General features: G+C 38.7%; 1 protein-coding gene across 3 annotated transcripts in view; it reads right to left on the bottom strand.

Annotated features, from left to right (window-relative positions):
- The window catches only part of ANKRD28 (ankyrin repeat domain 28), a 235,172-nt gene that overhangs the window by 69,699 nt on the left and 151,902 nt on the right, over positions 1-13,571 (bottom strand). For all 3 annotated transcript variants that reach the window (XM_074945705.1, XM_074945703.1, XM_074945704.1), the window contains 2 exons: positions 5,933-6,075; positions 3,121-3,333 (listed from right to left, as the gene is read on the bottom strand). In XM_074945705.1, coding sequence (XP_074801806.1) covers positions 3,121-3,333; positions 5,933-6,075 — 356 coding nt within the window. The remainder of the gene's footprint in view (positions 1-3,120; positions 3,334-5,932; positions 6,076-13,571) is intronic.

Raw genomic sequence — 13,571 nt, 5'->3', positions numbered from 1 at the left:
TGAGCACAACTGAAATCCTCTATACATATTGCTGAAAAGTTTTACAATAAACTCTACTGAATAAGAGTAGTCTAAAGAAACAAAAACCACAACAATATAAAATCCTGCTATTTTAACTAAAGGAATAATCCTTCGCGAAAACAAGGAATATAAAGTGGGTATCTGTCCCTAAAACAGGGAACAACCATCCTACTCAATATCCGAAAACCAGAATTGACTGAGCAGAGCTGGAATACTCTATTACTGAAAAGTTAACACTACTACAACCACCTCTGCAAAGTAAAGCTACTACAAAGTCAATCTACCTCCTTCCCTGCAAAAGTGTATCTAAAAAAAAGAGAATTCCCATTTTAATTAAATAACCATCGGCAAAGCAGAAGAGAAATACCAATCTTAGTTACATCAATATAAACGCATAGTATTTCCATTAATTTTAATGCAATTACACTGCATTTATACCAGTGTAAAAGAGATTAGGCCCTTAAACTTCTTTTGTAAGCTCATATATACCCTTCCCTCCAAATGGATCCAGCAAAGCAACAACGTTCTGGGATGCAGCCAAGGATCTGGATCTCCTTGGTGTGAGGGGCACGCTCTCTTTTCCCGTCATCGGTACCAGTGCTGAGGTCCTTCCCCAGCACAGAAGAGTCTTGTGTTTTTGGAGTGCTGGAGATGGCGGTACCAACTGTTCATTGCTTGGAACTGCTGGATCCCATTGTTAATGGATCATCTTCTTGTACCTGTGGGACTTAGAATGCATTCCACTGTCTTGGGCCGAACTGGTGGAGGGAATGTTGATTTCCTTGGATTTTCAGGAAGATTTAGTCCCATGCTTATGGGATTGCATCCTAATCTCCCAAATAAGCCATGCTATCGGGTCAGCGGGGGTGGTTCTGCTGGCACTGGAGTCGGACATAGTCGTGGGAGGCACATGCCTCGCTGAATTAGCTGTGATGTGAGCTTCTCCCAGGCAGCAGAGGCAGTGTTGGAGGTCATCGCTGATCGAGAAAGATCGCATACAGGAGGCGCAGAGTTTGTAGCCTGGAGCTCTGGGCATAATCCAGTATCTGCACGGTGTATGGGGCAGCGGAGAAGTCCCTAAAGTCTACTCTAAACTAACATTAAAACTATTAATTACTAAAACCGGGAAAGAAATAAAACTAGTAAAACTACAGTTAAAACTGCTAAAACTATTTACAACTATGCTTTTTACAATTGCATCAGACGAGGACGATGAAGGTTCCGACCTGGACCTTGCAGTGGTGAGAAGGAATTGGAGACACAGTCGGTCCTTCCCGCCCTTTATTGCCTTGGACAGAAGCACAAGGCAAGCCAAGGCACATGCACAGACTAACAGACACTACTTTCAAACTCTCCAACTCTGGGTGCATGGTGCACATGAGTAAACCCCCAGTGGAATACAATAGGTACCATCACTCAAAGATGAACCCTATGTTTAGGAGGGTGGAGAGAAAGATATTGGGCATAAGAATAGTAGTTTAAATATTGGTTTTCAACCTGGGAATGATCTGACTCTTCCTATAGCACCCATTTGGCTGAAATATAAATATCAGCTGGCTTTGAGATTGAGTGTGCCAGGTTATTCTTGGAGTTGATAGCTGACCAGGATCTGCTAGCTTCCCAAATTATTTTAATATAATTTGCTCATACATTTATTTTTATGGCTTTTGTTAACCTAATTTATTTAAAATAAATCTGGAAACCTGTGTGGATCAGATGTCCTCCAGCCAGACATCAGAGCCTGTAGCTAACCGAGAAGACCTCTGGTGTATCTATCAGTAAGCCACTTCTTGCTGCTCCATAGAACCTGCTCCCCTTAGTCCTCATGCTAGACATTTTGGTAGCAAGGAATGGGACCAATTAGCGCTTTCGGCATCTGGAAAGGCATGGGAGGCAGCACAGGATTTTGGAGGTAGTTGCTGTTTTTGGCGGGATGTATCTCTCTAGTTCCTCCCATTTGTGGGCAGGAGCAGAGATAACCAGATTTTACCGGGGGGGGGGGGGTGGGTGTTTATGACATTTGAACTCTAAGTTCCATAAAAAAAAAACAATTTCCCCTTGTCTCTACCTTAATAGCCATCCACACACCAACAACAATGGACAGGCACATTACCTGAATGTTTATGAGGACAACTGTCATCATCAGACTTGAGTGCACCTCATACTAAAATAGGGCAGTTCCCACCTCTCTCTGATAGCTGTTTCAGGGCTCTTAGTTTGCAAACTTAGGAAGACCTCATAGCATTTTTCTATATTCAAACTTATTTTTGCAACCATAAGGGTTAGAAATTTAAATTTTATAAGTCAAAGGAAATATTTTCAACAGAGGTGGATTCTATGGCAAGTCCTACAGCCATGGAATTATGGCCATGAGTACATTTTTTCTCTCAGTCCATTTGGGGCCACTAATATCCTGACCATGTCAGCCAGCAATCTGAGTCCTTCGACTGGTTAGGTCTGCACTGCATCAAGTAAAAGTTTTGGTTCCTTACCTTTAAGGCCCTTCACAACTCAAGCCCTCCCTATTTATTGACTCTAGAATCTTCTGTTGCCCTTCACCGCTCTACTAAAGATGCCAGCCTCGTTTGCCTGTGTATATTTCTCCCACAAACAGTTGTGTGATTTCTTCCACACTGGTTCTTATTTATGGAGCACTCTCAGAAATATTCTGTAAAACTACTAACCTCTTTAAAAATTTCTTCTCAAAACCGGCTTTTACTGTTATGCATATGGGACACTTCTAACAGATAATGGCCAATATGGACTTCTGACATTTATCTTATTTAGTGGGCCCATCTAAATGCATGTTTTTTCATTGTCTCCCTCATCTTTTCCCCCTTATTCCTTCAGCTTGTATACCCATTATTTGCATTTCATCTTAAATTAGATTGTAAGGTCTTTGGGGGCAAGGATTGTCATTTACTCGTTGTCTGTAGAACCCCTAGCACAACAAAGTTCCACAATCCTGATGGGTATATAGGTGCTATTGTAATAAAAATATATTAAACCTTGTAATTTAAATTATAATATCTGATATAAAGACATAGATGTATCGTATGTCACAACTTATTGAATCCACCTTTAGATTAATTTCCTTACCTTCGTATTTACATCTGCTCCATTACAGACCAAAAGTTCTAAACACAATGCTCCATGTGTTGATGCAGCAGCAAAGTGCAAAGGTGTAAAACCTCTCTCATTCATCTGATTTACATTAGCACCACAGTCTATAAGTTCATTTACTACAACATCTTGTCCATTGTAGCAAGCTACATGAAGCGGAGTATTTCCGTAGGCATTTGGTTCATTCATCTAATGGGGAAAAAAACAAGACAATTAGTAAGATACTGTGAAATTCTACCACACTTCTTTTATGCCATCATGCAACAGTATTTAACTAGGTACGAAAGAACATCTTTTGTTGTTATGCAGGATGTCTTCATTGCATTCTGGAATATCACAAAACAGTACATTAAATGTGTTCTAGACTGGATTTCCTTGACCAAAAAACTTTAGAATGGAATACTTTTCAACCTCTCTGAGAGGAGATAATTAAAGTGTTTGGTAGTGGTTGTGGGAAAGGAAGGTATTCTGCCACTTGTAAATAGAATTCTCCAAGTTTATTATCACAACAAGTCCACATTGTCGGGATCATGTACCTTGATTGTATGAGCCCCCAAAGCTCCTATAATGCAGAGACACCGGTGGCATGTACATACTCTTCCCTTGATCTAATCATCAAGATTGTACAATATAGAAGGTCGCACACTTTCTTGCTTTTGTAGGCACATCCCACTGCACGCAAGAGAGGCTCCTCGCATTCCTTAGCCCCTCCTCATGCTGCCTGTGTGCCACACTCCCATCACCTTCTATTTCAGAGGCTCTCTGCAACCTACCTTTCATGCGAGAGGCGGTGTGCCCTCAGCGTTTCTTCCCCCAATACTAGGGTCTCTCAATTCCAACCCCAAGCAAGGACCCCTGTGCTCTCCTTGCCCCATTCACTCTTCTGCCACATGTCAGGGTCTCTGTGTGCATCTCTATCCATCCCTTTCTCCCATACCAATGTCCCTCATTCTCTCCACTGCCAGGGTCATCCATTCTCCCCCAACCCCGGCAAGGGTTCTGTGTGCCACCAATTCATCCCCCATGCCAGGGCTCCGTGAATACCCCTAGTCCATACATTATGATGGAACATGTTAATGGCTACCATCAATCAGCTCTTTAATCTACAGACAACTACAGAAGTGGCTGAACTGCTGGGTGTGCTAGGTGAATGCAAATGGCTCCACGTGCCCCCATTTCCCTCTTTTGTTTTTTCCAATTTTCACCAAAATCAATAGGGTTTGTTCATTGATGCCTAAAATATTCCCTGAAATTTTGGAATTGAACAGATGCAGTGCTCAAAAGTTATCACATTACTGACAGACAAGTGCCAATGACTCCACCTCCCTCAATTCCTTACTGCCAGTTCCAAATACATAGTAATAATCTAGAAAAACAAAGCAGAAAAGTAGGTGAGTGTTGGTCTGCAGGGGCAATGTGCTCTGACAACTCCAGTTACAAGTGAAAAATGTTCTATCTTTTGCAAATTATTTTTGCAGATTCCTTTTAATGGACAAGAACCTCACAGAGGAGGGTTGAGTATTTAAACAGCAGAGCTGCTCTCCCAAAATGAACATTAGGAACTTAAAACTAAAATTTTACTCCTGATGGAATTCTGCACCATTGCACAATGCAGAATTTGCACAGAATTAATGTTCTGTGCAGAATTTTATTTTTTCATGCAGAATTTGAGACAGCCGGAGCCCAGCTGCCCGGGGCCAACAGTGGTAACCGCGGTATTTCAAAAATACTATTTTGAAATAAATTACTAAAATAACAAACTGATGTGATATTGTTATTTTGACCAATAAAATATGCAGAATTTTAAAATATTGTACGCAGAATTTTTAATTTTGGGGTGCAGAATCCCCCCAGGAGTAATTAAATGTAGAGACTTAGGTGCCTAGATCTAGTCACCTAAATAAATGGTCTGTTGTTCCATGGAACTGAATGCCTGCGGGGCCGACTGAATTTAGTAGGAATTTTGGGTGCCAAATACTTATGAAAATCAGGCCACATATTAAGGTGCCTAACTATGGATTTAGGTGCCCAATTTTAGGCACCCAAGTTTGGAAATATTTGTTTTAGCTCCTAAGATAATGAGAAGTTAATACTGCATGAATGTGCAAACTGAGCTCCATATTACATTATACAAAGAAACATCCTAGTTTTCAAACTACAACTTCAGAAGCAATGGTCACTCTGTGCAAGATTGCAAGATGATTCAAAAGGTAGAACTCCAATAGGCCTACAATTCTCTTTAATAAATTTATTTTTATCATCTCAAAAATACTGACAATATTTTTGTTAATATATTTTTAAAACTAGGTACTTATATGACCATCATCAGTGTGGTATAAGAGTACCTCACAATCATTAATGATTTACCCCCAAAACTCCTGTGAGATAGGGAAGTTTTATCCCCGCTTTACAGATGGGGAACTGAAACAAGAGATTAAGTGACTTGCTCAATGTTACAGAAAAAGTGTACGTCAGAGCTTGCAACAGAACTCCAATCTCCTGAGTCCCAGTCCAGTGCCTTAAACATAGGATCACTCCTTCCCTCCTGGAAGATAATGAAACCATTTAAGGACAAGTTTACCTTTAAGTGAAAATCTATAGAAGAAACTTAAGCCTAGGGAGTGAAGTTCTGTAACCAATAAATAAATGAGTGAAGACCTTATGAAGTACTCTACCACCATTATTCTTGAGCATGAAGAAAGCAGCATTCTCTGCACCACTATATTCCTGATCAGTAATAGTTTAGATTTTTCCTATGTCATTTGCCTTTGGCTACATGTTTACTTACATCAACTCCAAGATCTAGAAGATATTTGACTACACTGATCATTCCACTAGATGCTGCAGCATGTAGGGGTGTATATGATTTCTTGTCTTTGCATGTCACTTCAGCTCCATGGGTCACAAGTAATTTCACAACTTCAATGTGACCTGGGCAAATAAAAGAAAAATAAATAATATTAAGAAATAACTTGATTTATCAATTGTGCTCTGACTCTGAGAGAAATAATATCAATTTATTATTAGCTGCACTTGATCAACTTTTAAAGGTGAAAAATGCACTATAGACTCTCCTCATTTAAAAGAAGCAGAGAACCATATTCTTTCCCCATCTCATTTCCTTATGATTTATAAAGGCAGTCTGAAATATTTTGTCCATGTATTTCCTCCTACTCCAAACAATCTCTCTAGCCTTGATTTTTGTTTTATATAAAAAATATCAGATCCTGTCTTCTGTTTTTGCTGAAGGATTTTTTGGAGGACTTAAAACCTTACGTCAGCCCATAAGCTCTCAAATCCAACTGAGAGGGGAAGGGATTTTTAGTAAGCTATTTAAAACTGTTTGCTTAACTGATTTAATACCTATCTAACTCAAACTTCTGTCAAAGATTTGAAAGAAAAGCTCAGAACCTTGCTCTTTCAAACTGAAGACTGAGAAAACTTCCATTTAATTTCTTAAGGCCTCCTGCACGAATCGTGAAAAGACTTCATATTTCTGAAGTTTCTAAAGTAGAAACAAGCAGAAAAATAAGTCTCTTTTTTAAGAAAACATTTCTAGACTTTGTAATATAAAAAAAATTAATTTTTCCTTTACAGATATGTTATTTTTTGAAAACTTTACCCAAAGAAATTTAGAAACGCAAGATCCATTTTCAAAAGTAAATTAAGAATTCATAAGCCTAAGTCTCACTGAAAATCAACGGGACGTACGCTCCTAATTCCCTAAGTCATTTTTTAAAATAAAGGCTTGTCTATGATTAAACAGCTGCACCAATGCATCTGCGCCGCTGTAGCGCTTCATTGAAGACACTATCTACGCTGATGGAAAGGCTTCTCCCATTGGCACAGGACAGTAATCCACCTCCCCGAGAGGCGGTAGCTATGTTGATGAGAGACGCCCTCCTGTTGACATTGTGCTGTCTACACTGGGAGTTAGGTTGTTATAACTGCATTTATGTCGGTGTAACTTATGTTGCTTAGGAGGGTGTTTTATTCATCCCCTTGAGCGACATAAATTATGCCGACATAAGCTATAGTATAGACATAGCTTAAGTGAGAATCAGGTCCACTGTATATGAACATACACACAGAGATTTCTTTAAAAAAATGTAAGGAGTTAATTTTATCCCTCCCCCTCTGTTGTCTACAAATCTATTTTAAAAATGGAAATTAGACAAGTGATATGCTCCAGGGATAAAGTATCCTATTACAAGTCTATAAAAGTAGCATGTGCTAAAATTGGTAGGTAGAATTTAGCTTAGCTGAACAAGAGAAAGCATTTGTTTTTCCAGCTGGGTGAGCACACACCAGAAAATGTACCTCATTAAAACCCCGATAATGCTTGTCCATACATAGCTGTGGCATCTCAAGCACTGAATTTCATTCCCTCAAAACTACTACTGCAGGCAGGATAAATCAGATCTTAAATATTAGTTTTATCTCTAAGAACACTGCACCAATAACAGTCACGCACAACAACCTCTTGGCTGAAGTGATTAGCAATAGTTGAAGTCTGATGTCAGCATGGCTTCAAACTATGAGTAATGGTATTAACACTGCTTAATTCACAGGTGTCAGCAACATTCTAGCTACCATAAGTCTCCCCCCTACAGAAGAAAGTCTGTGATCTTGTTCTGTTTTACTCTTTGGCACTAGGAGTATGGATTTCCCAGCATGAGGTACGTATTTTACACTAGTTCTGGATGGCTCCAATACCGATTTCACTGATGAAAGACTAATTTAAAACAGGCTTCAAGCACAGATTTCTGCAATGTGGATTATTAATATTCTTACTTGTATAAGTGAAGCAATTTCTAGGACAAGAAATCCAGATATTCTTGACTAGATCACTTTTACAGCCATCCTGATCTATAAGGTGACCAATTATTTAAGTATTTTTTTTTCAAATATGCATTTTCTATTTTGTAAACTACAAAAGACTTTACAGACCTCAGCACCAAGCATACTTGCAGTGCTTTATAAAGTTATTTAACAACTTTTCCTCAATCCACCCATACAAATTTAGGAGTTTCATTTATTGGGCATATACCTATTCTGACTTCTTTATATTTAAACAGAAACATACGTACCATGAAACCCCCCAATTATTATTAGTAATAGTTTGAGTAAACAATTTGAAAATTGTATTTTCCCTGTTTCCAGCTCCTGTCTCCACTTTCTGTTTCAAGTCAGGATTTGGGAATACTGTCCTGACAAAACACTCTGCAAATAAAAGCAACACTGAAAGAGCAAACAGTACCTTAGCACAGGCTTGGGCTAACAATGCTTCTGCAGTAACAGACAGGGGAAGTTTTACTCCTCTAAGGCCTTATCTAGAGTAGTAAAGGGGGTGGAGGGTAAAATCAATTTTTAACCCCATTTAAAACATTACTTAGCATTTAACATATATGCAGTTTAATATCTTTAAAATCATGTTAGACTTCAATCAGCAAATACAATTTTAGAGATGTTAGCACCTAGCATAGATGCAGTTTAAGTGATGTTTCCAATGGAGTTAACTAACTCAAGGAACCTAACTTAATTAAAAAAAAACAAACAAAAAACACCCCAAAATATTAAACACTTTTTCTAGTCTACACAAGGCTTAAGAAACTAGACTGAAGATGGCAGGTTGATACCATAATTCTAGCTTCACTGGGAAGAAGAAAACTGAGATACAAAGAGTGGAGTTGTGAATGATACAGGGAGTGATCACTTGCTTCCATAGCCATGACTGGCAGGCAAGGGACTAGAGCCAGTGCAGTCCCCATCTAGGAACAGTGCCAAGAATCAATTCCTTTCCCTGCTGACAGCAGCATGATCACCTAACCTTTCTGCAGAAGCAGTCAAAGGCTCTGTTTTCTCTATGCCAGTGGTTCTTAAACTGTGGGTTGGGACCCCAAAATGGGTCATGACCCCATTTTAATGGGGTTGCCAGGGCTGACTTAGACTTGCTGGGGCCTGAGGCCAAAGCCCGAGGGCTTTCGCCCTCGGCAGCGGGGCTCAGGTTACAGGCCCCCTGCCTAGGGCTGAAGCCCTTGGGCTTTGGCCCCTCAACCCAGGGCGGTGGGGCTCTGACTTTGGTTCCCCCACCTGGGGCGGCGGGTCTTGGGCAGGCTCAGGCTTCAGTTCCCCCTCCTTAGGTTGTGTAGTAATTTTTGTTGTCAGAAGGGGGTCGCGGTGCATAAAGTTTGAGAACCCCTGCTCTATGCAAACTACTGCTAGTGTTTTGGGTTTTTTTAAATGTGTTCATAACACATTAATCCTTTAAATGAAAGCCTTTTTGAATCACAGCTGAAAAATAAGCTAAACTGTACTTCTCAGTAAAAATCAATAAGCACAACTTTGCTCTTCCTCTACAACTTCTCTCAGGGCTCGTTACATTACTTGTTTTTGAATAGAAGTAGTTCCTAAGGTTACTACTTCAATATAATCTTTGCTATACCTATATCAGCACAAGCTTGACCTAAGGCAAAAAACGAACACCTATGTTATGACACTATGTTAAATGTCTGTCCTACTGACACATATGATGGACATCTGTCCAAGCAGCAATCTGTCCTGGTACATATGTAGTAAGTACTAAGACTGAAAATGGGGCAAATTATCTAGATCTATGCTATTATCCCTACTATCACAACAAATTGATATGAACAAAGACCAAATAGTTAAAACGTTTGAAGTGTCTATGGCATAATCCATATTATTCATCAATAATCCACTAATCTTCAAGTTAGTCAGGCACCAACACAGTTCTAAACCTCACTCTGTTTTACTCAGTGAAGTTGCCATATCAAAATTTTATGCTTTGTGCAATAACTAAGGTAAACTTGTTCACCAGTCATACAGTTTCCCATTAACAACTGCAATTCAAAGGTTCTATTGGGACAACGATATTGAAGAATCCTTCTTTATGAAAGCTGTAAAAATGATGCACAAGACAAGCTGGAAAGAGTAGGAACATGTTCTTATATTAAATGTAGTGGCACAAGATGGGATAAAATCAGCTCCATGATCTACGCATCAGTGCACTACAGAGGCACTGACCAACAATGATTTTGCCCTTCACCTCCACTCCCCTTGGCTTTTATTTCTTTCTATTCTCCTGAGACTTTTAATTCCCCCACATCAGAAAGTATTTAGTTCCCCTCCCACCACAAAAAAGTTAATAAGAATTGTTAAAAATAAAAACACATGAAGGTTGTGTTTAAATAATTTTGAAAAACAGAAATGTTAATGATTAAACAATATAAGTCATTATAAAATATACTGCTTAATATAGTTAATTCTGTATTAAGATATAGAATCATAGGACTGAAAGGGATCTCAAGAGGTCATCTAGTCTAGTCCCCTGCACTCATGGCAGGACTAAGTATTATCTAGACTATTCCTGACAGGTATTTGTCTAACCTGCTCTTAAAAATCTCCAATGATGGAGATTCCACAACCTCCCTAGGCAATTTATTCCAATGTTTAACCACCCTGACAGCTAGGAAGTTTTTCCTAATGTCCAACCTAAACCTCCCCTTGCTGCAATTTAAGCCCATTGCTTCTTGTCCTATCCTCAGAGGTTAACAACAATTCTTCTCCCTCCATCTTTTATATACTTGAAAACTGCTAGCATGTCCCCTCTCAGTCTTCTCTTTTCCAGACTAAACAAACCCAATTTTTTCAACCTTCCCTCATAGGTCATATTTTCTAGACCTTTAATCATTTTTGTTGCTCTTCTCTGGACTTCCTCCAATTTGTCCACATCTTTCCTGAAATGTGGCACCCAGAACTGGACACAATACTCCAGCTGAGGCCTAATGTGCACGGAGTAGAGCGAAAGAATTACTTTTCATGTCTTGCTTACAACACTCCTGCTAATACATCCCAGAATGATGTTTGCTTCTTTTTTTTTTTTTTTTTTTTTGAGCAACAGTGAGTACTACGTATGTAACACTAACAGTGTTACACTGTTGACTCATATTTAGCTTGTGGTCCACTATGACCCCCAGATCCCTTTCCACAGTACTCCTTCCTAGGCAGTCATTTCCCATTTTGTATGTGTGCAACTGATTGTTCCTTCCTAAATGGAGTACTTTGCATTTGTCTTTATTGAATTTCATCCTATTTACTTCAGACCATTTCTCCAGTTTGTCCAGATCATTGTACCAAGACAATGTAATTGTAATATCTCATTGCAAATGATCCAAAATAGCTGAGTAACATTTTCCTTCCCCCCCACAAATCTCTCCCCCAAAACCCTCCACAAATCCTGTCCTGAAGAGATTTCAGTCTATTTTTTAAAAAGGTGCTATATAAATGCACAATCTAAACTGATTTCAAAGCATTTTCCATAGTTTTTAGATTCACTAAAAAAATGTATGTACAGCATACAATAATCATTTATATCTATGAAGAAGAGCAACTGCCATTAACAGAGCTATAGAACACTACACAAATGTTTAGGAATAACTGGGAGTAGGGAAACATAGTTAGACAAAATGTAAACTACCCAGAATAGAATTTGTTCACACATTAATGCAAAACTACTACTCTAGAGTGCTATGGGATCTCTAATGATTACAAATGGATCTTGGTTTTATATCTCCTCTGATTAATTTCTGTGCTTGCAGAGAACATAATATAATTTTTTCTATTTTCATTCTTCTCTCCTGTGTCGGATAAACTATTATTTTTGAAAGTCAAACTGCACCACTGAATAGTCAAGACTATGGAATGGCATCAATTAACTTTCTCCTGCAATTGATAATTAAACTCAGATTGATTAATGCTGACTTAATATGTTTATCACATAATTTACATTTTGAAATGACACCTGCTTCTAGCTAATTTCCTGGAAATAGATATCTGTTACTGTTTCGGAGCTGTGGCCACTACCATAAATTCTTCAGTGAGAACCAATACAGCCCTGCTGAGATAAAAGAAAGGAGAACTGAAACCAATTACAGCTGGTGTCAAGTCCTAAGAAATTACAACTTTTTGTGATGTCAAGAGAAAGTATTTTGTAAGCACACAGCTGCCACAGGTAGAAAAGACACTGAAAAAAAGATATGTTGCACCTGCTCAGAAGTCAAAGAAAACTGGTTGTTACTGAAAAGTACATCAGTAGCTGCTTATGACTTATTTAGAAGTACAACTGAGTTATTTAGCTTCTGTCAGAGTATTGGAACTAAAAGCCCTTATCTGCTTTTCTTTTAATCTTTGCACTTCTTGAATGAAGCTGGAGGTGAGGAACCATGACTACAGACAAGCTGAAGAAAAGAATTCCCATACTTATTATAAACAGCAAAGTTCTACATAAAAGACTAATGGAAGGAAGTCTACATAAAGGAAGCCTGTATCATTAGGACGTGATAACCAACCCATTGTGGACAACTTCATCGTCAGAGGCAAGACAATGATTGGGAAAAAGAGGCTGAAATCCTGGAAGTGCAATAATTTGAAGTCTTATTCTTGGTCCATTTCCCTATTAAACAAAACAAAACCCAAGCAGGGAGCGAATCAGAAATATACCTATCTTAAAGTTTATTATTTCTCCTTTTTGAGTCAGCTTCTGATACTTTACTAGAAAACTTCATATTTTTAGTAAGGCTTTTGACATAGTCCCACATGACATTCTCATAAGCAAACTAGGAAAATGTGGCCTAGATTAAATTACTATAAGGTGACTACACAACTGATTGAAAGACCATATTTAAAGAGTAGTTATCAATGGTTATCTGTCAAACTGGAGGTCCCACAGAGGTCAGTTGCAGGTCCAGTACTATCAATTTTTTCATTAATGATTTGGATAGTGGACTGGAGAGCATGCTTATAAAATCTGTGGATGATGCCAAGCTGGGAGGGAATGCAAGCACTTGGAGAACAGGATTAAAATGCAAAATCGTCTTGACAAAATAGAGAATTGGTCAGAAATCAAAAAAATGAAATTCAATAAAGAGAAATGTAAACTGTTACACTTAAGGAAAAAATTAAATGTACATACACAAAATAGAGAATAACTGACTATACACTGGAATTGCTGAAAAGGATCTGGGAATTACAGCACATCACAAATTGAATGAGACAATGTGATGCAGTTGCAAAAAAAGCCAATCTCTTTCTGGTGTGTATTAACAGGAGTGTCTTAAGTAAGACACAGGAGGCAACTCTCCTGCTCTACTTGGCACAGGTGAGGTCTCAGATGGATTAATGTGTCCAATTGAGGGTGGCACACTCTAGTAAAGATGTGGATAAATTGGAGAGAGCTCGGTGGAGAGCAGTAAAAATGGTAAAAGGTTTAGAAAACCTGACCTATGAGGAAAGGTTAAAAACTTGGCATGTTTACTCTTGAGAAAAAAACCTGAATGGCGACCTGTCACAGTCTTCAAATATGTTAAGGGCTGTTTTCTAAAGAGGACAGTAATCAATCTTTCTCC

The sequence above is a fragment of the Natator depressus genome, chromosome 2 (genome assembly GCF_965152275.1).
Source record: "Natator depressus isolate rNatDep1 chromosome 2, rNatDep2.hap1, whole genome shotgun sequence".
Lineage (NCBI taxonomy): Eukaryota > Metazoa > Chordata > Testudines > Cheloniidae > Natator > Natator depressus.
This window is presented reverse-complemented; position numbering and strand designations above follow the sequence as displayed.